We start from the raw sequence: 25,247 nt of genomic DNA, 5'->3' as shown, positions 1-25,247 counted from the left end.
GACTACAGGCGCCCGCCACCGCGCCCGGCTAATTTTTTGTATTTTTAGTAGAGACGGTGTTTCACCGTGGTCTCGATCTCCTGACCTCGTGATCCGCCCGCCTCGGCCTCCCAAAGTGCTGGGATTACAAGCGTGAGCCACCGCGCCCGGCACCAAGGTTTATTCTTAACCCTACAGCTAGCACCATCTTTTGTAAGCAGCCATATCATGTCACTCGTCTGCTCAGAACCCTCCAGTGACTCCTGTTTCAGAGGAAAGGTGGAAGTCCGCTGCAAGGCCCTGTTAGCTCTTCAACCTCACTTCCTTCTGCCTCCCAGTCACCTGGCTCCAGTCACACTGGCCTCCTTGCTGTTCTTTGAATGCACCAGGCTTTTGCACTGGCAGTCTCCTCTGCCTGGAACATTCTTCCTCCACACGTCTGTACCATTTACTCCCTTACCTCCCTCAGGTTGTTGCTCCAAAGTTACCTGTCCATGAGGCCTGCTCAACCGCACTGTTGAATCCTGCACCTCCCACTCATCCATTATTTCCAGTTCCCCTGATTCTGCTCTACTTTGTCTCTTTCCCCATAGCACTTAATATTGTCTAATCTATTATGTACTTATGTCTATTTTGTACTGTCCTCCCCGCACAACTAGAGTATCAGCACCCTGAGGACAAGAACCTTTGTTTTGTTCACCATTGCAAGCTAATCCCCTTTAACAGTGGCTGACATAGGGTATGTATACATAGTGTTTGTGGAATGAATGAAGCCCTGGTGCCTAGAACAGGGTGTGGGATATAAAACATGCTAATGCACATTTAGTGAGTGGATGTAATGGAAATTCCTGAGGATTTGACTTAGTCCGGGGGAGCTTCCCTGTGGAGAGGGGCTTGGAAGTGGACCTTAAAGGTTGAATCAGACTTAGAAAAAGAGTGAGGAGACAGAGAGAGAAACAGAGAGAGAGAGAGAAGGAAAAGACATATCAGGCCTGATACTGACTCGGGCAGAGCGCTGGAAATTGGACTTTTCTACGAGGGTGATGGGAGCTGGTGCAGGCTCCTGACCAGGGGCAACCCCAGCCTCCATGCTATCAGTCAGCCGCATCCTTGGGAGGGAGAATTTGGAAGCCCCCACCCCACTCCCACACCCCTTCCTATTCAGCTTACGTGAGGGTTCGCTCTACTCGGCTGCCCTGGCCTCCGATCACCTCTCCCAGGGCCAGGAACGCTTGTCCCAGGAAATCCTATGCAGGACAAGGAGTCAGCGAGACCAGAAGCTCTTGAGTGCTGAGTCCCAGCCCAGCCCCAGTGATGCTCCTGCACAGGACCAGGGCAGTTCCCAGGCGAGTGAGTGGTGCAAGAGCCACTGCCCTGCATGGGCTTTAATGGAGGGGGTGTGAAAGAAGCGGTCTGCGAGCAATCTCTGCCTCGAAGTGGGTCATCAGTCCAAGCCTGTTCTCCACAATACCATCCCCACCCCCAGCCTCTGCCCAGCCCCATTCAGCCTCACCTTCTGCAGGTCCCAGCAGTGGCAGCCAAGAAGGAAGAGGAACAGTGAGTAGAGGGCACAGGCAGGACACTCAGGCACGAGGAGAGGGACCAGGAGGGTGGGTTGGGGGCCTGAAGAAGATGGGGTCTGGGTCGAGGGTTAGGAGGAGTTCTAAGAGTCGTTGAACACATCTAAGTGCCTCCTGTGCGCTCCGCCAACCCTCGAGGAAACGTTTGCTCACCGGTTTGGAGATGTTGGTTTTGGAGTCCACGTTGTACCTGGGAAAAGAGTGGAACCGGTGTGGGGTGGGGCTAGGTGGGGGAGAGGGTGGAAAGGGGTCGGGCACCGAGTCTTGGTGAAAATTTTGGGTGGAGGAATGAGTGGCCGTGGACCCGAATTCAGCTTTGGTCTCCTTTGGGGGAGGAGTCAGGGTGGGCCGAGTTGTCAGACGGTCAAGCCTGGGCCAGGCCAAGTCAGGGGCTACTGGGGGCAGCGTTGTCTGGAAGGGGTCGGGCCTGAGGTGGAGCTGCGATAGGAGCAGAGTTGTGGGCGGGGCCAGAGCGGGGGACGGAACTGGACCGCATCTCACAAAAGGGCAGGGCTCAGGCTAGAGGGGGCCATTCAGAATGGGAGGGAGGCCTGCGGGAAGAACTAGGCCGGAGGAGAGGCGGGGGTGGGGCAAGCCAGAATTCCGGGCGGATCCAGGTCGGGGGCGGGCCAAGCCAGAATTCCAGGCGGGGCCTCACACATCGAAGCGCAGATTTTGCTTTTCCTCAAAGAAATAGTCGAGGACGAATTTGCGCACGAAGTCTGGGTTCAACGTGTTATCAATCACCTCGGTCCGTCCGAACTGGGTAGGGGGGTGGAGGGTCAGCGTGGGACGTGTAGACGGGCAGGGGAATTCCCGGGCGACGCCCTGGGCCGGGAGGGGACTCTGGGACTCACCTCCCGCCACTCCTGGCTGGCCCGGCTCTGCGTGTAAAGCACCACCACTGCAGGTGGGGGCGGGGAGGGAAGGACGTCAGGTCGGCTCGCACCCCTGGCCCCGACTCCACCCGCCCCCGAGTCGCGCCCAGACCCCAAGTTCCCCCTCCCGGTCCTGGAGCCGCCTACTGGGGTCGGACTTGGAGAAGGTATCAAGGTCTAGCAGGTTCCTAGAGAAAAGCAACAGACAGACAGGGTGGATCATCCTGGAGCCCGCCCGCCTCGAGTCGGCTCTGAGCCGGGCACTGAGGGGAGGCATAGGGCCCGCATCGAACCTCTGTCCCCCATGGCTACCCCGACCTGGGGTCCGCTCTGTCAGCACTCTGGACAGAACCGGAAATCGCTGTCCAGGAACCATGGCTCTGCGGACTGTACGCGAACGCACCCACACTGTCTCCAAGGGCCCAGGAAAGAGGGCTCGCCCCAGAACTTTGTCCTCCTGGGGCCGAGCTCCTACCGGATATCTGCGACCCACCCCCTGAACCCGCAGGCTGAGCCCTTTTTTCTGGGTGGGGCTGCCCAAGACCCCCCCCCTTCTCGATCCCACCAGCGACTCCCCTGTCATCAGCTGTGATTTTCCAGCCAATTTCGCCTCTCCTCTGGGGGTCTGGCCCCTGCCTGGGGCTGGGGCAGTGCCAGTGCCTAAGCCCTCCCCAGTGCGGCCCGCTCACCGGCAGGACACGGTAATTTCAATCTTGGTGGCCGGGACGCTGCGCTCGGAGGCTCCGCCGAGAGACATGGCTGGTCGGGCGACCAGAGCCGCAGGAGGCTGCGAGACCAGGGCTGCTGGGGCTAGGGGCGACGGCAGCGGCGGGGCCGGCCCATGTGCCGCGGTGTCGGCGGCGGCGGCGGCGGCTGCACTCGCTCCAGCCCTGCGTGCGCTCCCGCCGCTCGCGCCCTGACAGTGGCCGCCGGCGGCAGCGGCTCCAGATGGCAGCACAGCCCCGCCCGGCCCTGCGGGCGGCCCCCGCCCCATTGGAGCAGCCTGGAGCCAGCGGGGAACCTCATCCCGACCCCCAACTCCAACCCACACCTTGGTAGAGTATGCCCTGCGCAACTCTCTGGGGTGGAAACCCAGGCCCCCTAGAGTTGTCCATGATGCTGAAACATTTGGGGCATCTGGTGGGCATTGGAATTGTTGCCTCTTTCTGAGCCACTCCCTTAGTGTTTCTGCCCTTTCCCACTCCCAGCCTGCCTAGGTCTCTGAATAGGAAAAGTACATCTCTTATTAGCTGTGCGACCTTGGACAAGTTACTCAACCTCTCTGTGGCTCAACCGTGAAAGGCCGTTAGAAAGGCCCTTAACAGCAGCTACTTTAGGTGCTGTAAAATTTTACTGAGATAACCCAAGGAAAGCACTTAGCACACAGCAAGTGCTCAATATTCACTGGTATTTATGATTTGTCCTCTGGGTATTCACACTGATGACAGTAAATGGTGGCTGTTGAGCACCGTGCAAAGCCGTCTGCCCATGCCTTTTAACCCTCACGACTTTCATGGCGTTACAGATGCGGACACACTCTCATGACGCAATCTACTGTAGGTCATACTGTAGAAGGGGGTGGTGGTCAGCCAGGCTCTCCCCCACCACACATGCACACCAATTGCTATCTCCAAAGGTTCAGAAGCCAGTCCTTCCTCCATAGGCAGGGCTCAAGGTAGGGGCTGCAGGTCACCTGTACCAGGACCCTGCTGCCTACAGAACTTGTTAAAGATGAAGATCCTGGTCGGGTGCAGAGGCTCATGCCTGTAATCCCAGCACTTTAGGAGGCCGAGGCAGGCAGATCACTTGAGCTCAGGAGTTTGAGACTGGCCTGGCCAACATGGTGAAACCCCATCTCTACTAAAAATACAAAAATTAACTGGGGATGGTGGCACATTCACGTAGCTCCTCAGGAGACTGAGGCAGGAGGATCGCTTGAACCCAGGAGGCAGGGGTTGCAGTGAGCCAAGATTGTGCCATTGCACTCCAGCTTGGGTGACAGTGAGACTCTATCTCAAAAAATCTGAAAAAAATGAAGATCCTCCAGCTCCTAATTCCCAGGCAACTTCCTTAGCAACCCTAAGGCTAAAGCTCAGGCAGCCCTGGGAATGTGCACAGCTAATCAGGCTCCCTAGGTGACTAGGACCTGCTTAGGCCCGAGAACCACTACTCTCGACAGTCTTGAGTATTGTCCCCACTGCAGGGACTACCATGGCTCGTGAGTGGAGAGGTATACCTGTCGCCAGTTCTCTTCCTGTTTCACCTGCCCTCCACTTAAACACCCCTTGTCCAGCACAAGGAAGGACAATGAGAACCTTCCTAATAGCTCCACAAAGACAATAACCAAATGAGGACACGAGAGTGGCTATTCAAAAAGACTTTGATTTTATTTTGTGATCTGTGTCAAACTGCCTCATTCTCAGTGCAGGTGATCCCTCCTCCCCAGAAACAAGAATTGAGAGGTAGGGTCTTTGTGAAGTCATGGCTTCCACAAGGCCCCAGGGAAACCCCACACAGTTCTGAGAGTTGATGGGAATCCCAGCAAAGATGGGGTGGGTGGGAGACAGTGACAAGAAGGGGTGGTGTCACCAGTCAAGCGGCTGGGGGTTGGAAAACCCTGTCTTTGGCCTTGCTCAGCTTTGGGGCTGCAATGTACATGATGGAGATGGGGGAGTGAAATTTCTCCTGACCTGGAAGTACCCCTTCGGCCAGGCATAGCTTTGATTCTGCTAAGGGCTCAGCTGAGAGAGGAACAGGAAACTGTCACGGGCTGGCTTCTTCACAGGGCATTGCTGCTGATGCCCCGGAGTCCGACACCACGGGCAAACTGCTCCAGCAGGCCCCCGATGGCACCGGAAGGACTGGGGGCTACTGCCCGAAGCCCCACTGTGCTGCTGTACGCAGCCAAGAAGGCTGAGCGCACCTCCTGCAGCCGAGTCTCTCGATCACTCAGGGCTGCAAGCCTATGGGGAGGGAAAGAGAAAGAACAAAGACATTACCCTGGGACAGGACCCAGTATCCTCATCCTCCCTCCATACCACCTGTCCTTGTGCTTCTGACTGTACAAGGCCAGTGTCTGTCCTACGGCCATGCTATCCTTGTGGTTCAGGCCCCAAATATCTGGCCCTGTTTTCCCTTAAACCATTCCTCTAAGCCCTCAGGCTACTGTTCCCACCTAGAGCAGGAGCTTTTACTGGGACACTAACCTTTCTTTCTTTTTTTTTTTCTTGAGACAAGGTCTCACTCTATTGCCCAGGCTGGAGTGCAGTGACACAATCAGCACTCACTGTAGCCTCAACCTCCCAGGCTCAAGCCATCCTCCCACCTCAGCCCCTCAAGTAGCTGGGACTACAGGCACATGCCACCATGATGGGGTTTTACCATGTTGCCCAGGCTGGTCTCAAACTCCTGGACTCAACTGATCCACCTGCCTTGGCCTCTCACAGTACTGGGATTACAGGCGTGAGCAACTGTGCCTGGCCTGACCTGACCTGTTGTGAAAATAACTGTCTTTGCCATCACTGGGAAGGAAGGTAGCTAAGCAGGAGGGAATTTGCGCCAGCAGTTCTCTGCTTCCACTCCTCAGGAAGAGCAAGCTAAGGCATGAAGTCTTATACCTAACAGTAAGGAGGCCCCTGAAATCTGGCAGCAGGCTGTAGCTGTTCAAAGTCCTCAGCCTTGGCTCGGTGTGGTGGCTCACACCTGTAATCCCAGCACTTTGGGAGGCCGAGGCAGGTCAGGAGTTTGAGACTAGCTTGGCCAACATGGCAAAACCCTGTTTCTACTGAAAATACAAAAATTCACTGGACATGGTGGCATGTGCCTGTAATCCCAGCTATTTGGGAGGCTGAAGGCAGGAGAATCACTTGATCCCGGGAGGCAGGGGTTACAGTGAGCCAGATTGCGCCACTGCACTCCAGCCTGGGCAAGAGTGAGACTGTGTCTAAAAAAAAAAAGGAAAAAAAAGGCCCCAGCCTTGAGGCCTAGACATGATGCATCTTAGGAGGTGTTCTGATTCTATTCCCCATTCCTCTCTTGGCCTCTGTAGGCTCTGATCACAAATGAAAGCCCCTCTTCTTTCCTTACCCTGAAATTACAAGTCAAGAAGGGAAACAAGTGCACACAACTCAGGCTTATCAAAGCGTGACTCCACATGAGGCTGTGTGACACCCCCAAGGGCCTTTAATAGAAGAGGCCCGTGGACTCTGGACTCAAAGTTCAGGTACTCACATGGTGTTCCCCTGATGGGTCCCTGGAGGGCCCTCTCTAGGGGTCACAGACTTATATGAGAAGAGCCCTCACATTCCCATATACCTAAATACTAAGACCAGCCATGCCTACTAATCTTGCTCCAAATCTGCCCTCAAGAAACCAATCCCTGGACAGTCCCTCCCTGGAAATGTCAGAGGCAGCTGAAGTGAACCCAATCCCAAAGGCTCAATGACTTGTACCCAGGGCTTGTGGGAGCAGAGGGATGTCTGAGGATAAATGACAGTCCTGAGTTAAGTATGGGGGGAGATAGACAGGACTCCAGGGAAAGCAGATCGGTGGGAGTGAAACGTGAGAGATGGAAGCAGTAGGCTCTGGGGCAAAGAAAAGTCAAATCACTCCTGCAGCAGCACTAAGAACATGGAGCTGAGACCGGATTCCTGTACTACCATCAACAATCCTGAAGTCTCTCCTGGCAAGTGGGGGAGAAGCATGGCCTGAGATGTTTTTACTTTCTAATTTCACACAGGCCAAAGGCCATGCATGCTTGCTTTAGCTTCTCCTTATAACATATGAGGGAGAAACAGACGAATAGTTTACACTCACAGGGAACATCCAAAGATCCATACATGAGCATTCTCACTGCCCTGCCCTACCCCCCCGCCATGGCTGCCCATTTCTGAGAGGTGGAAGGGACAGAAACCACCACCTACTGAGAGACGAGAAAACAGGAGAGGCTATGTGACCCATTTAAGGACACACATCAGGCAAGGGAGGTACTACAGTGCCATTCCTTCTTGAGAGATGAGCTTAACAGGCTCAGAAAAGGCAAGGCTGACACTTGAAGATACAACTGGTGAACAGAGCAGCTAGGATTTGGCCTTAAGTTTTTCTGATAACAAAGCCCAACTGCTGAACCCACATGCTGCATGGCTTCACAAGAATCAACTCTGACCGCATCCCACAGTCTTGCAGGCCTTGAGATCATACGGAATCCAGCCCTCCTCCAAGAACCTCCCAGAACTAAAGGGTTGGCTAGCAGCTTAGAGTGCTGCCTGGGGCCTAAATTGTAGGTTCCAGGGTGTGTGATCTGGGGCTGGAGTTGCCTGTTTCAGTGGCTAACCCCAGGTAAGTGAGGGGTGCTATCAAGCAGGGATATCTGTGCTTCCTTCAGAGATGGCTCTTGGGCAAATGGGGCTGGAGTAGGAAGTCTCTACAGAAAGGTGCAATTTTTTTTTTTTTTTTTTTTTTTTTGAGAGGGAGTTTCGCTCTTGTTGCCCAGGCTGGAGTGCAATGGCACGATCTTGGCTCACGGCAACCTCCGCTTCCCAGGTTCAAGCGATTCTCCTGCCTCAGCCTCCCGAGTAGCTGGGATTACTAATAGGCATGCACCACCTTGCCCAGCTAATTTTGTATTTTTAGTAGAGACAGGGTTTCTCCATGTTGGTCAGGTTGGTCTCGAACTCCCAACCTTAGGTGATCCGCCCGCCTCAGCCTCCCAAAGTGCTGGGATTACAGGCGTGAGCCACCACGCCCGGCCTGCGATTTTTTTTTTTTTAAGCCTTCAAAAATCTAAGATCTTGTTTCTGGCCTAGGGGCTGGCTGCAGAGGAGGCTGTGCCAGGCACAGTGACCTCAGAAGCTCTTTGGTGACTTCACAGCTGCAGGGCCAGGACCTGTGCCATCCTGGAATTTCAAGGTCTGACTGGCTTCTGACTGCCCTCAGCTAGGATCCAGAGCCCCCTTTCCCTTCCCAACTCCCCAAGGCGCCTTGCCTCCAACCTGCCAACAGGGGTGGGGGGATGAGCTGGATTGCGGTGCTGGCGGTGAGGCCCCAGCATGTGCCATTCATTCAGCCCATGGTATGGAAGGCTTGCTGAGAGGCCCTCAGGCACCACAGCTGAGGAGCAGGGCTTGCTCCCCCGGCCACCAGAGGCTTTCTCCTGCCTGACATCCATGAAGCGGCAGAATAGGCCAGGGGCAGGTGGTTTCCCCAGAGTCAGCTGCTCCAGTCAGGTGGACACACTGTTAAGGGCTGGAAACTCAGGGTTTTGCAGGTGTGGGATCTAGAATCCCCAACCAATTCTTATTCCTGCCCAGAGGCAAAAACAGAAGACAAGGTGGGTAGAGACGGCAAGTAACCCTAGATTCTGCTCAGGAGCACAGCTTTGGGCTAACCCAGCACCGCCCTGGCTCTGGCCTCCACCATACACCTACCTTCACTATCCCACTGTTCTGCCTTCAAACGATTCTCATGTCAGGCAAAGGCTTATACAGAAATAGAATCTTCTATAGTTACAGTCCAGCAGCTTTCCCTCTGGGTGCACCTGAGACACCAGTGGATGGGTTTTAGAGGCTGCAGAGTGAACACACAAACCAGTGCACTTCCTGACCAGCCACAGGCCTCCTTCATACCTCGGGTCCAGCAGCTGACAGAGGGGAGGGCAGGAGGCCAGGCCAGCTCCTGAACGCCAGCCTCTGCCTCATTCCTACCCAGCACTCCTGACTGCTCACCAGCTTTTCATATGGGCAGGGAAGCATCCTGCCTTCTCAAGCAAGACACTTACAGACAACTGTTAGGGAGCTCATCCGGGAAGCTGAAAGGGAGAGAGGAGTCTGTGTGCAGGACAGCCCGCTCCTGAATACTGCCACAGCCCGTTACCATCTGCCAGCTGCCATAGTCTGTGGAGAGAGAGGATCCGGGCAGGGGATGGTCCACTGATCTGGGGCAGAGAGGAGAGAGAGGGGAGAGGATGCAGTCAGTCATATGCCTGACACAGGCTCTGGAGGGAGCTGGGGGACTAGTGCAGCCCTGGCTGCTAAGTTCTGTTGTCAATCGCTGTCTCCAAAAGTCTAAAAAAAAAAAGCTGGACAAGTAATAACCGAGAAAAAAGAACAAATCACCAGGTAAACTCAGCTGTGAGGACAGTATTTTGTGCAGACTTACTGTGGAAGCAAAAAATGAGAACAAAGCATGGCAGTAAGAGTGAATCGGAGCCACAGCCTGGGGCCAGGGCATGTCTGCGCTGGGTGTGAACACAGCAAGGACAATCTCAACAGCACCAAATGAAGGCAGCAAGGCTAGCACCCAAATGAAGGTGACCCAGCAGCCAGACGGGTCACCCATGCTTGCTGGCATGCAGATTTGCAGGGTGGGCAACACAGAACCCAGGGGTCCCATCAGAAGAGATGGTACAGGCCTCTTGGGGATTGTGGAGAGTATGACCTAGACTGAAGAGTGATGGAATGGGAGCCCTGAGGTCCCCCCTTTCTCTGCAGTGCCTTCCAGGTACCATAGTTTGTATTCAGAAGCATCAGCCCAGCAGACTCAGTGGCTATGCCCAGAGGGAAGGGATGAATCAGGCAGGCAGCCTGACAGCTTCATCAGGCCTTCCTCAGATAGAGGTTTGGGGGGTGGGAGGAAGAAAGTTGTGCTGGGAATCTACTGCTTCCACCTCCTCCCCACTCACAGCCAACCCCCCTCTTCTGTCCTGGGCAGCAAGCAGTCCAGCCAGTGTGGGTGGGGGAGGCAATAGGGAGACATCAAACAAGGCCCTTCCACCTGCTACCCCAGGTCCCTGTCCCCAGAAGGACATCATCTTTGATGCTTGACCCTTTATTCTTTCATCCAAAAGCAGCAGTAGGTGTTCCAGTAGGGATCCAGAAACAGGAATGAAGAGCAGGGATTGGGAGTGGAGAAAAATGTTCACTGGCCTTGGCTTCCCCAGCTGGCTGATGTCAAGGGCTCCTAGTCTGAGGTGACAGCCCGACTGGTCACCGTGCTAGTCTTATCCCCAAGCAGCTGCCACTGGAGTACAGCTGGCCAGGCACTGCAACTCTGGCAATCCTTAATCATCCCCATCTGTAAAACAGGTGAAGACACTTGCCTGAGGTATCACAGCTAGGAAGTGTGAGAAGAGGTTTCTGTTTTTGTTTTTCCCCCGCTCTTGTCGCCCAGGCTGGAGTGCAGTGGCGTGATCTCGGCTCACTGCAACCTCTGCCTCCTGGGTTCAGGCAATTCTCCTCCTCAGCCTCCCAACTGTAATCCCAAATAGCTGGGATTACAGACGCCCGCCACCATGCCCGGCTATTTTTTTTGTGTGTATTTTTAGTAGAGATAGGGTTTCACCATGTTGGCCAGGCTGGTCTTGAACTCCTGATCTCTGGTGATCCGCCTGCCTCGGCCTCCCAAAGTGCTGGGATTACAGGCGTGAGCCACTGCGCCTGGCTGAGAAGAGATTTTTAAAACCAAGAATGACTGCACATTTGTCCTGAAACAGAACCACCTTGGGACCAGGGAAAACAGATGGTTTTCTATGTTAAGGCTGCCATAAATCGGAACCCCCTACAACATAAAGACTTGTCACATTCATCATTCCTGCTAAACTCTAGAAGGTGCGTGATGGCAGCATTAGGGATGAGAACAGGATATGGTCTGTCACCTGACGGAAGCCCCTAGGGCCCGACAAAGCAGGGCTTCCTTGTTTCTAGATGGAGAAACTTGGGCTCAGGCAGTCTGTAAATCAAAGAGACAGCTCCCCAGGAGCAGCCTGCCCTGTGCCTCCTCCAGGTCACACCAGGCCTTCAGCCGGCACAACCCTGAGATGCACCCTAGCTCCACAAATCTCATCTATTGTTCAAGCTGCAGGGTAGAATCTTTTCCAGTTTTAGCAGCTTGTGGGAAAACAACAGCTAAAAACCAGAATGTTGAGGGAATGGAAGGCATGCTGACTAGGATGAGGCACAGCTGGGGCTGGGAGCATGGGGAAGTTTCTCAGGCCCCAAAACCACTCCCCAAGAGCCAAAGAGTAACACTGGCAAGGGAAACATGACCAATAGGTTGGAGTTACTGACTGGCTCCCCTCAAGGATTCCAGGTCCCCTGGGCTTGTCACTTCCCTTTACTTCCCCCAGGTCTCAGCAGGTAACACCGGCCAAGAACCGCACTTGCAGCAGCTGTCAGATGGATTAGGCAGCACAGACAGCAGCAGGGTGTGTGATCCCAGGGGACAGAAGCATCTCTCAGCAAGCAGCCATCTTCTGCAGACTCTGGGATTTTTCAAGAGTGAACACACTGGCAACAAAGGAGTCTTCCTACGTGAGGCCTTTGTCAAAGGAAGGGCTACAAAATGACCATTCAGCTCCTGGGGTTGAGAGCAAAGGGCCATGCTAAGCAGGAAGGTGTTCACAAATACCACCATGGATTAGCTGGCTGCAGGGGACACCTACAGTGCATCATGTCACCGGGAGTAAGGACCTGTGCCCACATACTGAGAAGGGAGGAAAAGCCTTCCAGTCAGTCTAAGAACACAGGTAACTTAACCAGCTTCAATAAGAGCCCAAAGTCTTTTGCCCTGAGCAGCAAACAGAGGGGTCCAAGCTCCACCCCCTCTGCTCTCCCACTACATGACTGGAGAGAACATGGGACCAAGCAACCCTCAAACTGCATGGTGGCGGAGCTGACAATGCTTCAGAGGTCACCTGTCCACATCCCAGCGGCTCGGACCTCTGCCTAGGAGGGTGGGAGCTCAGCAACATTTCACTTCCTTAGTTGGATGCGGCTCAGGGCCCTCTTCACAGCACCCAGAGCTGCAGTTCCTACCGGCTCCCAACTCCCCAGATGCCCTGCTGGTGGCTAACTCAGAGCAGGTGTCTTTTAGCTAGTCCTTTCTGGAAGCAGGTACAAGAATACTCACACAAACCGAGCTGGCTCAACCCAGGCAAGAATACACAGGTCGGGATGGGGGCCTGGCCTTTTACGCAGCTGCCTAGTGCCAGGACAGAGCCTACAGGCTCTCGGACAAATGACTGATAAGGCCAAGTCCTTAACCACAGCTAGTTTACTGAGCATTCGTGAAAAGGTATCTACTATTGAGTATTTACTCCATCCCTCCCAGTCCATCCCAGTCCATCCCAATCCATCCATCCATCTATCCATCCATCCATCCATCCATCCATCCATCCATCCATCCATCCATCCATCCATCCATCCAATCTATCTATCTAATCTATCTTTTGTATTGGCAGGGTCTCACTATGGTGCTCAGCCTAGTCTTGAATTCCTGGGTTCAAATGATTTTCTGACCTTGGCCTCCCAAAGTGCTGGATTACAGGCATGAGCCACCATGTCCAACCCATTATTTCATTTTAACCCAAACTTACGGGGGCCTGAATCATTTTTCCCCCTTTAAAAACAGGATAAAATAACTGAGCTCAGAAGGGAAGTGATTTTTCCAAGTCAGACAGCTAGGACTGCAAAGCTACGACTGAAACCCAGGTCTGACCAAAGATAATATACTCATCTTTCTTCCTGATAAGGGGTGGGCGACTCAGAAATTGGTTCATGGACCACCACATAACCTCCAACGGGAGTAAAGCACACAGCTTCTACCTATAACTGAAAAAAGAGGCTCTCATGTGACCCCTAGATGTGAGAAAGGAAGCAGCGTGCCATCCTGGGAGGTGCTGTCAGCCATTTTGCCACCGTTAGGGAAGCTGGCCAGAGAACAAAGCTAACATGCAGAAGGAAGCAACGGGAACAAACCACGGGGAAATAGAGCTGGAACCTTGATCAGGCTGCACCTGAAGGCTGATTTTCCACTAGGCTTTTCCATATACAGTTGTTCCTTGTTATTCCTTTTTGTCTGCAGGGCATTGGTTCCAGGATCGCCACCCACTTACCACCCCACCAATACCAAGTCCTTGGATGCTCAAGTCCCTTACATAAAATGTAGCAGCACAGCTGATCCTTGAACACACGCATGAACTGCACAGGTCCACTCATATGCAGATTATCTCCTGCCTCTGCTGCCCTACACAGCAAGACAGCCCCTCCCTCCATTTTTTCCTCAGCATGAAGACCTTTATTATGATCCACTTCTACTGAATACACAGGAAATATAGTTTCCCTTCCTTATGATTTTCTTAACATTTTATTTTTCTCTAGTTTACCTAAGAATACAGTATATAATAGATATGCAAAATATGTGTTAACTGACTTTATGTCATTGGTAAGGCTTCTAGTCAACAGCAGGCTATCTGTAGTTTTTGGGGAGTCAGTTATACACAGATTTCAACTGCATGGGTGGGGGACAGCCCTAATCCCTGCATTGTTCAAGAGTCACTTGTATTTGCATATAACCTATGCATATCCTTCCATATGTTTTAAATCATCTCTAGATTATCTGATACAATGTCAATGCTCTGTACATGGTTGTTATACTGCATGTTCACATTTGTATTACTTTCTATTGTTTATGTTATCTTGAATGTTTTCAATCTGGTTGGCTGATCATGGATGTGGAAACTGCAGATATGGAGGGCTGACTGTAAATGTGTTTCCTTTATTGTTTCAGTCAGTTTGAAATGTGTTTTCTGTTACTTGCATTTGAAAACATCTGACAAGGCTAATACAGAAGGTTTGAAGGTACACAGCTAGGAAGGACCTTGGAGTTACCTAAGCCTCTGATTACACAGATAAGAAAATGGAAACTCAAAGTCATCAAGTGACATGTCATGAAGTCACACAGAGTTAGTACTTGAGCTAAGATACAGAATCCTGGGCTCTGAGAGGACCTGGCTGTCACCTAATCTAAACTTACCCTGCTCCCACCCACAAGCAGACAGTCTAAGACAGAGCTCGTTGCTCAAAGAGTAGTTAGCGGGTGGTGGTGGCTGGGGGAAGAGTAGCTAACTGGGCAGCAGAGGTTGGTCCCTGTGTTGCTACTCAGCTATTCAACCAGGCTGCTGGGCATCCCTCAGCAAACTTCATCTGCTCTTCAGGTAGCCTAGCTTCAAGCTGGGCTCAGTGGTGGCACCATCCCTCCTTGGGCATGGACAATGCTGTGCTAGCAACCCCCCTATTCCTAAAGGATGCGTGACTCCAGAGCAGAGGCCAAGGCCATGCAAGGTAGAGCGACCTGCTAACCAGAGCTGGGGGAGGCATGTGAGCTCACAGCATTGGTCCTGGCCCATCCCAGCCCTCAACCCTGTCGCTGATGAGAGATTTAACAATGGTCCAGAAATGCAACTTAATCAGAAGCTGCTGCAGCAACAGCTAACAATGATTAAAAACCACCAGGCTTGCCAGTAAGGGCTATGGGCTGGGGGTTAGTAAGAATAGGCACCCCACAGAACTTTCTTCCCAACCTGATTCATACCTACTCCTTAACTTTGAACAAAGCTTCACAGATTCATTCCATGGGGGAATCCTGCTTTAAAAGAGAGATGCCTGTAGAATTTGGAGTGTATAAAAACCCAAAAAATTCAATTAGGAGAATTTTGGCTGTCACAGACAGCTTCACTAAAAGGTTTCTTTCCATACAGCTTCTCCTACCACATTAAAGACTTGATTGGCTATTGTTACCTTAAGAGGCAGCAGGGAAGCTAATGACAGGATCCCTTAGGCACTTTAAGAGACGAGACTAAATTAATTTTAATGGTAATAGAAATACATAATTAGAATGCTCCAAATCTGAATAATCTAGACTTTCAAAACCTCTGACCAACTGGCATCCAAGTCAGAAGAAGCCTGGCTCCAGACAGGCATCCCCCCAACAGACCAGCAGAAGGATCAAACACCTCACAGCCGCCCACCCCACACCTTTCAAAGCCTTGTACCCATCTCGGTCCAGCTATCCCAAGCTTGGCCAAGCCCCAGCGTGCAGGGCTCTGAGGTCAGGAGGACAACCCCAATCCCCCTCAGCCTCCCAAGAGGGGGCCTTGGTGGCCATCCTGGACTGGCTACAAGAGCCTGAGCCATGCCCTGAAAGCAGAAAGTCACCTGTGAGACTGAGGGACACTATCATAAGATTGGAAAGTGAGATCTTTTGGCAGGCAAGAGATGGAGAGCTAGGGTGTGGTAACGGGTGATGGGGCGCTGCCTCAGCTTGGGAGCTCACTGCAGTCTGGGCAGTTAAGACTGAGGCAAGACCCAGAGGACAAGAGGAACCTTCTGGTTTCCTCCCTAGTTGTTCAGCAATGCTGGACAGGCAGAAAAGGGGGCAGGAACCATGACCTTGAGCCACAGCCTAGAACAGTGAGGGTCACACAGTGCCACTGAAGCCCCAGAGTGGCCCTGAGGACAGCTGGGTGCAGACAAAGGTGGTGCGGCAGCAGGCATGCACACAGAGGATGGGACAGGGCACCGGCACATGGGCTTGTCTGTCTGGCCCCGTCTCTGCCCCACCACTTCCACCACACCTCCCACTGGGGCCAGACGGCGTGTGGCAGTGGTTTCACAGGCTCAGCTCCAGCACTCAGGCAGTGTTCTGAGATGAAGAGCTCACGCAGGGGTGAGCACACGGGGCCCCTGTGGGCAGTGCAGTCTGGAACGCCCACTCGCCTCCCGCTTATCTGCTCTGCCTACGTGCAGAGGATGTTCTTCCCCATCTTCCTTCATTGCCTGTTTTTGCCCAGAGGGAAAAATCATAGAGCGGTGATGGGAGGAAGGTTCCAGAAGTTTCAGAATGTTTTTCTTCTTAACAGACCTATTACTACCAAGGACTAAACTGAGTCTGAAAATCACATGGACGTGATGTGGCAGAGCTTGACTTGAATCTGGGATGGACGCCAAAGCTCATGCCCATTCTTCTAAATGCCCCTTTTTCCCTGGAATTCACTAAGGGCCTGAAGTCCCACACTGCTTTATTCACTCCAGAAAGGCTAGACATTCTCAAAACTTTAGAATCACAGGATTCTTTCGATGGGAGTATGAAAGTGGAAGGAAATGCTTTCCCCAAGTGCCAGACCAGCCCTCAAACCTAGCCTCTGGCCCATGCTCAGTTTTAAACTCACCCAGGAAGCACCATTCCTGCAGCGCCCTTCAGCCATGGCCCTGGCATGGCCATCCTGGCTGAGCTGCTCCCTTTCCAGGTGTGCTGTCACCATCGTTTGTCCCAGCCACACACATGTAGCTCAGTGCCCTAACACTGTTCTCACTGCCCCACCAATTTAGACTTGAGATGTGAGAGCCAGAAGGGACTCAGAATCTAGGTGTATCTCTTCAACCACAATGGGAGGTGCACCTAGGAGGTTGGGATCTGCCAAAGGTAACAAGTGGAGGCAGTCCCTATTCCCCACCTATCACATCACAGCCACAGCACTTCTGGGTTCCCCTGCATTCTGCTAGGGTTCGAGGAAGGAGTCTCAAACCACTCTACAAATCAGCCCTTGCTTTATTCCCGAACACTAACCCATCCTCCAAATACTGGGCCTGCAAGCTTAGGAACCCCATCTTGAGACCCTAGCTCAGGTGCTGGCCCCGACCCTCCAGTCTTATTAAGGGGGAAAGCTAGCCACTTCCAACAGCAAGGGCTTTGGAGCTCCTCACCTGGGTTTGGGGACCTCCAGGGGACTGCTACCCATCCTGAAAAAGTTATCAGAATGGTTTGAGGAAGAGGAGCTGGAAGACCTGGCTTCCGCCAGCCCCTGATGGGAAGGCAAGCGGTCCTCTGAGGGTTGTGGCCGGTTCCAGAGGACACTCTGTGGAGAGGATGAGTGGCTCTTCCTCCTGCAGTGGAAGGAGCAGGGCTGTGAGCCAGGGGCCACTGCAGGCAAAGCCCTCTGCCCACCCTCACTGAATTTCAGGCCTAGGCTTTACTTCCACTGGGAAAACATCACAGGAGAGTGGGCAAACATTAGCACTCTCTCCAGCTCAGGGCCATGGGCAGCAGGGCTGGGTCTTTATGGAGGGCCTGTGGCATCCAAATCACACCAGCCTACTGGTCTCAAAGTATGTGCTAGAAAATGATTCCTCACTGTTCAGTCACTGCCCACCTCCATATGTTATGCAAAATCTTTTTTTTTTTCTTCCCTAAAAGACAGGGTCTCATTATGCTGCCCAGACTGATCTCGAACTCCTGGGCTCGAGTGATCCTCCTGCCTTGGCCTCCCAAAGTGCTGGGATTATAAATACGAGCCACCACTCAGGACTTTGTTATGCAACATCTTGAGCCATCTGTCTAGGGTGAAAGTCATCAGGGTCTCAATTTCATGAGATTCTCAAAGGAGCTGACCCTCAAACAAGTTCCCAATTGCCTATCATCTTACACCCACCTTTTTGGTTTTCTTTTTCCAAAATGGCCCCCTATCTCCCCGACAAATGATACAATGGTGCTCCTCCAATACCAGCCTCCCCAGTCCCCTGCCCTGCCCTGCCCAGCTGCTTCTCTGTCCCACAGGGAGCCCTAGCCCTTTATGTTCCTGGGCCACCACAGGCAGTGCCCTTCACCAACCAGATGGCTGGCTTCTGAGGCCCAGTAGAGACAGCAGGAGCACGGAGCTATCCTCTCAGCTCTTCTGTTGGGAGCCCCCTTTGTTCTTGGGGCTCCAGCCTGGCTCCCTGGTGCTGATGGCCCTGGGCCACAGCTGTGAGTGACCTTGGTCCCAGTCTGGCCCCTTACCAAGCTGCCTGAGTCAGCGCTCCTGCTGGGACCAGCTCCACGGCCTCATAGGTGAAGCTCCCAGTGGCTCCTGGGGAACTCTCCATGACCAGGGAGAAGTCGCTGCCAAGGCTGGTGGTGCTGCCACGGTCCTTTCGTCCTAAAAGAAGCCAGTGCCATCAGTCAGCGTGTTACCTTCTCCCACTACTGGTCCCCCACCTTTTCTATACCACATAACTGGGAAGAAAAAAAAAAAAAAAAAACAAACTCCTAGCACAAACAGTTCCTGCCTGGTCTGTACTCAGGAAGATGCATGGAGGAAGGGAAGTCTCTTGGGGCCCAGGACTCACTCAGCATGCAGATGTCTTCCAGGGTGAAGCCTCCATCCCGGGCTGGCAAACTCTTCCTCCTAGAAACGGAAGCCAGAGCAGTAAATTCCAGATCTATCTGGGGTCTTATTGTGTCCCCCGTTCCCAATCCTGCCTGTCCTGGAAAGCAGCTCAATTCACTGGCAACTTGTGGAGATGGGTCCTAGCCTAGGGAGTGTTATAAGACACCAGGGCCACTTCTGGGACCCATGCTGCAAGCCTCTGTCCAACACACACGTGCAGATTTCTGAGGCCAGTAAGGTCTGCATCCTCCTCATCAGCTTGTGGCCTGAGCATTCAAGTCTGGCCCAACATGCTTGTAGCTCTGATTAGGAAGGCAAACCAACTTAGGCAAGACCCCAACTCTTACAGGGGTCCTAAGGCAGTTGCCAGCCAAGACTCTTGCATTTCCCAGGCCAGAAGCAGCCTTCTGCCCTTTTGTAGGGGGCTGCAGTGTTCAGCCACACTTTCTGCTGTAGGCCATGGACGACAAGAGTCAGCTTAGGCGCACTGGGAGTTAAGAGTCCTCCTACTCCTGGGCTGGCTTCTCCCTGCAGCAATACACCTGTTCTGTTGGTCACCAGAGACCACTCGTCTGTCCCAAAGCCTGTCTGCTAGTGTGACTCCAAGTTGACCCCAACATGGCCTTCCCTGCAGAACAGCCTCTTCACCAGTGGTCTTCAGCAGGGACTCCTACCTTGGCCTCACAGTGAAGGCAGGAGGGAGCACCAGCCGAACAAGCAGGGAGGCAGGGCGGGAATGAGGTGGCCAGCCTCTGCCTGCCAGGGAGCAGCCCTTCTCAGAGCGCCCTGGCCCAGCACGACCCGTGCAGGCCTCCACTTACCTCTGGGTCTTCAGAGCAGAGAACTCCTCGGAGGTAATATGCTTCAAAAAATTGAAGCAGAAGAAGAAAATCTAAAGGAGAGACCAAAGAGCAATGCACAATGAGAAGAACCAAGGCAGTAGAACTCCCACGGGGAGGGCGTCCAGCCACTAAGGTCAAGGCCCCTGCTAGAGAGCAGCCCTGCTGTGTGGGACTCTGTGGGTGTTCTGGTCCATGAATGGTGTGGGTGGTACAGAGGCCTTGGAAGGGCCTGGCAGATGCACTTGGGCCGGGGCAAGGAAGGAAGGGATTTCCTTCCTGGGACTGCCAGGGTTAAGCCAGCAATTTTTTTTTTTTTATTTGAGACGGAGTCTCGCTCTGTCACCCAGGCTGGAGTGCAATGGCGTGATCTCGGCTCACTGCAAGCTCAGCCTTCTAGGTTCATGCCATTCTCCTGCCTCAGCCTCCCGAGTAGCTGGGACTACAGGCGCCCGCCACCACACCCAGCTAATTGTTCACATTTTTATTAGAGACAGGGTTTCACCGTGTTAGTCAGGATGGTCTTGATATCCTGACCTCGTGATCCGCCCGCCTCAGCCTCCCAAAGTGCTGGGATTACAGGCGTGAGCCACCATGCCCGGCCAGGCCAGTGATTTTTCAAACCATCATCAAATTCAATATGTGTGTTCTCAAGTGGTTAAAAAGGATAAAGTGAAATGGTACCCTCTCCCCTCTTCTAAGATTCCCAGGGAGAGATGCTAACAGGGAAGGACAGCTGTGGGAGAGATGACTTGGGCACAGGGAGAATAATGGACAAAGCAGGAACATAATGGAAGGGAAAGGAATCACATTTTTTAGAGGAGGCGTCCCAAAATACTGGTTCAGAACTGGGGGTGTGGGCAGCCGCTGTCTGGCCTAGAGCCTCCCTTGCTGAGGAGTCGTGAGGGTCAGGTCTTAAGCTTGAGGTGGGCACAGGCAGGAGGCTCCTGACCCCAGCCACATCCCCACCTCCATGAGCAAATTATCTTCTACCTTCCAGCCAGTGCCTAGCCCAGGGGCCTCCAGGAAGCGCACACCAGGCTTCCATTTCTGTAGTGATTCCCAAAGGCCTGGCCCATGAGACCCTCTCTCAGAGAAATCCCCACTTGGCATCCCACGAGCCCTGTCAGTTTCTTATCTCTGTGTGCCCAAGCAAGGAGCTGCCGCCCACAAGGAGAGGGCTGCCCAGGTTGGGTCAGTATGAAAATGTTGCATTACTTAAGATTAAACAGGTGTTTTCACTACAGACTTTGTAGTCTTTAATATGCTAATATGCTAATATGTTCCTCAAACCTCCAACGTGAGGTGGGGAGACGATGCAATCATGTTTAACTAATAGGCCTGGGGTTTTTTTTTTTACTTTGGACGCATCAGTGTCTGCATTGTCTGGGGGGTAACAGAAAGGTCCTGAAGATGAACCTGCAGCTGAGGAGAGCTTCTTCTCTACATGGAGAGATGCCAAGGGCTCAAACTCAGACACTACTTGGTTCAGCCCCACCCTCTGCAGGCAGATCTGGTCTGCTTTGTGGGGGGAGGGAGACTACAGGGAGGGTAGAATGTCCCAGAGCTCTGGGAAAGTCCTATAATGAGAGGCTACGAAGAGGCTTCTTGAAGCACTGATTTCAATACCAAAGTCACCGCCTCTGAGAGAGTTCACGGAGGCCTCTGACGAACAGGCTTAGAGCTCTACAGCCCTGGCAGATGCGGTAAGTATTCAGAAGAAGAGATTTGGAAGGGGAGAGGAGCAGCTGAGACGGAGGAACAAAAGGAGGAGGCGCGAGATAAGATTCCCAGGAAGGAAGCAGCCTCACGAGAGTGAGAAAGATGAGAAACACACTTTGGGAAAATGGGGGAGTGGGGGCCAAAGAGAAGGAGCTGGCACTGTGGAACAGCTTCCACGCTGGGCGTCTGGACTCATTCTCTCACGCTTGACACCAGGAGACTCAAGGTGAAGCATATCACCCAAGGTCACCCAGGCAGTAATGGGGCCAACTAGGGAACACACTCAGGGCCGACTCCAGACCTGCATGCAAGGAAAACAGTCACTAACAGGTAAGGCCCGCAGAGAGTGGCCGACAGGATGGGGGCGCAGAGAAGGCGACGGGCATGGGGGAGAGAGTGCTGAGCACACTGGAAGAGGAAGGAAGAGCAGGTCCAGAGGAAAGGGGACCTGGAGGCAACCATCAGGGGCAGGACCCTGTTGCCGGGCGCCCTGACATTGAAAAGTGGCTGAAGGGTGTGACGGGAGGGTGGGGAAGAGAAGTGCTGCTGCATTTTAGCTGCAGAGACGAGGGGCACAGAAAGGACTTGTAAGATGGTTCCCGAGCTGAGCAGAGAAAACGAGTGGCCTGTGAGAGGGAAGATCACAGGCAGCCAAGGCCGTCATGTAACTGCTCACCCCGACATGTGGGCTTGTATTCTCTCCACAGCACAGGCCCACGAGGCCCAGAACACAGAGCTACTGGGCTGGTGCTTGTCCTGCCATGCTGCCTCAGGAGGAGATGACAGGGGGCCACATCCCTGCACCCCTGGGGCAAGGAGCTGCCCCTAAAACGTGGAACTCAGACTGGCCACCCCCTGCCCCTCTTTCAGTGCTGAGCTGTGCCCACAAGTCGTAGGTGGTATACTCACCTCCTCCCCTTTGCTGAGCCGATCTACCAACATGTGCCTGAAAAAAGGAGGGTGGAGAGGCAAAGTCAGCAGCACCAAGATGACAAGGCCAAGAGGACAGGGTCACCAGACACAGACTGTGTCACTGGCACCAGCGTGGCAGGTGGGGCCTGATCAGCAGCTTCGGTCCTTCTCGAGGGGTGGGATTATCCTTACCTCCAACCCCTGTCAAGGGAGCCACCACACAACTCACATATAGAAACTGTTACTAAGGCCCCAAAACCCAACTCCTGCAAAGGCTTACCCGAAGAGGAACCAGTCATAGGCCACAGTGAGGTAGAGGATCTCAGCGGGCTTCAGGGACGTGTGGATGAGCCCATCCTGGAAGAGACCACAGGAGATGTGACAGAGCCCTCTTGTCGTCCCCAGGAGCTGAACCATAACCAGACCCAGTGACAACGCAGGCTGATGAACACCCTGAAGGACAGGGTTAAACACATCTACTCTGAGCGATGGCATCCCCTGCCGCAACCTCTGTCTGGAGACAATCCTAACACACCCAAAGAGCAGAGCTTGGTAGGGGCCGATTGATACTCACAGCCCACAAGGAAAGGCGCAGGAGGGAGATGAAGAGGGGGGTCCGATCCCAGCCTGAGATACAGTGTACCAGCAGCCCGCTGTCATCTACTCAGGAACCACAGGAGAGGATGCCCAGGAGAGAACCAGACATGGGCCGATGAGTAGGGAAGTACCACCACCCTGGCCTGGTGGAGGGAGCCAGGCCCCACCAGCTTCTGTCTTCCCCAGTGGCCTCCCCACGGCTCTTCTCCAGCCTAGTCCCAGAAAGGGGTGAGTGGCAGGCGTCTGGTTTTGTAGCCTCCTTTCTTCCTTCTGGCTATAGTTCTCAGTGTACTTCTGGGGACACAGTGCAGCCTGCACAGTCCACTTTGCCCAGGTCATTTAGGCAGGGCTGACATCCCTACCCATTTCTCAGAGGGCACTACAAGTATTTTTTGGGGGGTAGCAGGAGTGGGCAATTTTTCAGTGTGCAGGGCTGCATGAATTGCAGGACATTGACTATCCCTGGCCAACTCCAACCACATGCTAGTACTACCTTCCCCACCCTCTAGTTTCTGTAGCACCCAACATGCCAGACACATGTTTCCAGAAGTGCTTTGAGGGGTGGTACTGCCCCCAGCTAGAGAACCAGTACCTGGCTCCAGGGGCTGACATGTGACTTTGTGGCAACTCTCCCTCCAGCGACCAGTTCAAGGATGGGCACTTAACCCAAACTGGGTCAATGAGCATGAGCTCAGACTTTTACTGGAACTCCAGAGACTGAGGCAGTCTCCCCTGGGGGAGCTAAGATGGCGGGAGACAGGTCTGGAATGGCTGCCAGCCATGAGGCCAAGATAGTGGTTTTGAGAAACAGAGAAAGATTCTTTATGATGTTCACCTGACTCTGTTCTTGGGCCTTCTTGGTTCCATAAGCCAATGCATTTCCACTTGTTTGAGCAAGTGCAACTCCTACAGAAGTCCTGATTGCTACCAGAGATTTAGAGTCCGTCTGCCCTAGAGACACTGAGCAAGCCAGGCCCATCCAATCAAAACAGCCAAACTGGGTGGAGGACTCTGGAGAACAGGGCCTCTACAGGCTGTGTGCATCCGCTGAGCAGCCCGGATTGATCCTCTCATCTCATGCCTCATCTTTCTCAATGAGAGGCCCATCCTGGCCCCACACACAATGCTGATGTGCAATGCTGAGCCAGTGTGAAAATACCCTGTGCACGGCAGAGATGGCAATGAGTTCTTAATTTTGTTTTCCAGGATTTTGAGGACATGGAATAAAGCCACCAATGGACAAATCCCACCCAGCCTCTGGGATTCTAGGAACTCCCCAAATCCCTCTCCCGCAGCACAAAAGTTAGGTGTGTGACTCCAACAAACATACAGTTGAGGTAGAATGAACTGGGAACTCCCCAAGGGTGCAGTGGCTCGAGGGCTCTGGAGGAGACAGACTCACCATCACTGTTAACTAAGGAAAGCAGCAGCTTCAGGTAGTTTTGTGTTTGTTGCACCAGGTCCCAACACTGTTGGAGAAAAGTGAGAAGAAAAGGAGTCTAAGAATGGACATTAACTCAGATTTAGAATTTAAAGTATTTAAAAAATAAAATGCCAAGAGTTATTCTGGGGCAACAACTACACAAGGCCCTTGGTTACAAACCACAGGTTTTGAATCCCAGATAATCTGGGACATTCATATTCCATCTCCAGCAGCTCCTACCACCTCTCCCTCCACCCCTCAGCCTGTGGACCCCCTACTCGCGGCGGGGGGGGGGGCGGGTCTGACCCAATGTGAGACTGAGGAACAGAAAGGGATGCTGGGGCCAGGGTGACCCAGAGCCCCCTGCCCACATTAGGGTTCCCTAAGTGCTGGGCTCCTGGTGTGGCTGTCCAGGAAGTCAGTAAAGGTAAATGAAGAGCCCTGAGGCTGTGGCCAATGTCTCCAAATGGCCACATAAAAAGATTCATTCCTTCATTTGCCATCACATCACAGAAACTAAAACATCAACCTTTTCAAACATGCTTCATTTGCTTTTCATTGCTATTTACTGCATACTATCTTTTGATGAATAATAAATGGAATCTGTCTGGCAGGGAAAGTCTTTTAAAAAAGGAGGCCCATGAGGTGGGAGATGGAAAATTAAGCAAAAGCCTTAAAGAGAGGAGAACCTCTGTTCTAGCCCAAGTGCAAGGTCTAGTCCAGACCCTCTAAGAAACAGCCCACTCAGAACCTAGAACTCCATGGAAGGGCCTGACCCAGTTTTGCGGCACCCTTTTCCCTAGCTGGGGCAGCCTCTGTTCTCTTAAGATACAATTGCTTAGCAGTGTTCTGGGGCTGTGCAGAGAGGGTGACGCATGCCAGCAAGACAGCACTTCCCATGGGGAGGGGGAACACGGCACCTGTAATTGGAGTGGCTTTCCCAGGAATTTAAAACAGGCTCATTTACCTGACCCTCCCATGCCCCTGGAGAGTTCTGACCCACTTTTAGTGACTCCAGAGACAGGCGCTGTAGTGCTGTGCTAATAAAGTCATTATCAGTAGCTGCACAAGGGGTCTCTCAACTCATCTGGCTCAACGTGTCAGACACACCATTGCCAATGGAGCAGTGATTCTCACAGGGCAAGGAAAAGCAGGAGAGGAAGGTAAGAGCTGCACTGCATCAAGCCCAGTGAGCATCAGGTGGGCTGGGGGAAGACTGCAGCAGCCGGGGAGGGCAGGCCCCACCGAGGACAAGAGAGCTGCGGAATGCCAGCCACCATGACAGCTGTCTGGAGGAGATGCTGACCATCAGGGAGGGGCAGCAAGTTCCCAGGGCTG

General features: G+C 53.2%; 2 protein-coding genes across 9 annotated transcripts in view; both read right to left on the bottom strand.

Annotated features, from left to right (window-relative positions):
- The window catches only part of CPNE9 (copine family member 9), a 26,269-nt gene extending 22,912 nt beyond the window's left edge, over positions 1 to 3,357 (bottom strand). The window contains exons 1-7 of one of the 3 annotated variants that reach the window (XM_058437224.1): positions 3,127 to 3,357; positions 2,585 to 2,625; positions 2,417 to 2,463; positions 2,218 to 2,321; positions 1,713 to 1,749; positions 1,493 to 1,618; positions 1,150 to 1,226 (exon numbers count right to left, since the gene is read on the bottom strand). In XM_058437224.1, the coding sequence (XP_058293207.1) occupies positions 1,150 to 1,226; positions 1,493 to 1,618; positions 1,713 to 1,749; positions 2,218 to 2,321; positions 2,417 to 2,463; positions 2,585 to 2,625; positions 3,127 to 3,194 (500 nt within the window). In that variant the 5' untranslated portion in view covers positions 3,195 to 3,357. Of the gene's footprint in view, positions 1 to 1,149; positions 1,227 to 1,492; positions 1,619 to 1,712; positions 1,750 to 2,217; positions 2,322 to 2,416; positions 2,464 to 2,584; positions 2,626 to 3,126 lie in introns of those variants that run through there. The other 2 variants (XM_058437225.1, XM_032149622.2) reach the window with 2 other exon arrangements.
- Positions 3,358 to 4,799: 1,442 nt separating this feature from the next.
- The window catches only part of MTMR14 (myotubularin related protein 14), a 53,025-nt gene continuing 32,577 nt past the window's right edge, over positions 4,800 to 25,247 (bottom strand). The window contains exons 10-19 of one of the 6 annotated variants that reach the window (XM_032149607.2): positions 23,889 to 23,955; positions 22,464 to 22,549; positions 22,170 to 22,246; positions 21,887 to 21,923; positions 19,238 to 19,308; positions 18,376 to 18,434; positions 18,047 to 18,185; positions 16,975 to 17,154; positions 9,213 to 9,368; positions 4,800 to 5,400 (exon numbers count right to left, since the gene is read on the bottom strand). In XM_032149607.2, the coding sequence (XP_032005498.1) occupies positions 5,217 to 5,400; positions 9,213 to 9,368; positions 16,975 to 17,154; positions 18,047 to 18,185; positions 18,376 to 18,434; positions 19,238 to 19,308; positions 21,887 to 21,923; positions 22,170 to 22,246; positions 22,464 to 22,549; positions 23,889 to 23,955 (1,056 nt within the window). In that variant the 3' untranslated portion in view covers positions 4,800 to 5,216. Of the gene's footprint in view, positions 5,401 to 9,212; positions 10,508 to 12,936; positions 13,042 to 16,974; positions 17,155 to 18,046; positions 18,186 to 18,375; positions 18,435 to 19,237; positions 19,309 to 21,886; positions 21,924 to 22,169; positions 22,247 to 22,463; positions 22,550 to 23,888; positions 23,956 to 25,247 lie in introns of those variants that run through there. The other 5 variants (XM_058437223.1, XM_032149608.2, XM_032149609.2 and 2 more) reach the window with 5 other exon arrangements.

Source organism: Hylobates moloch, unplaced genomic scaffold, assembly GCF_009828535.3.
Source record: "Hylobates moloch isolate HMO894 unplaced genomic scaffold, HMol_V3 SCAFFOLD_4, whole genome shotgun sequence".
In the NCBI taxonomy this organism is placed as follows: Eukaryota; Metazoa; Chordata; class Mammalia; order Primates; family Hylobatidae; genus Hylobates; species Hylobates moloch.
Note: the sequence above shows the minus strand (reverse complement) of the source record. Positions and strands in the feature narration are given on the sequence as shown.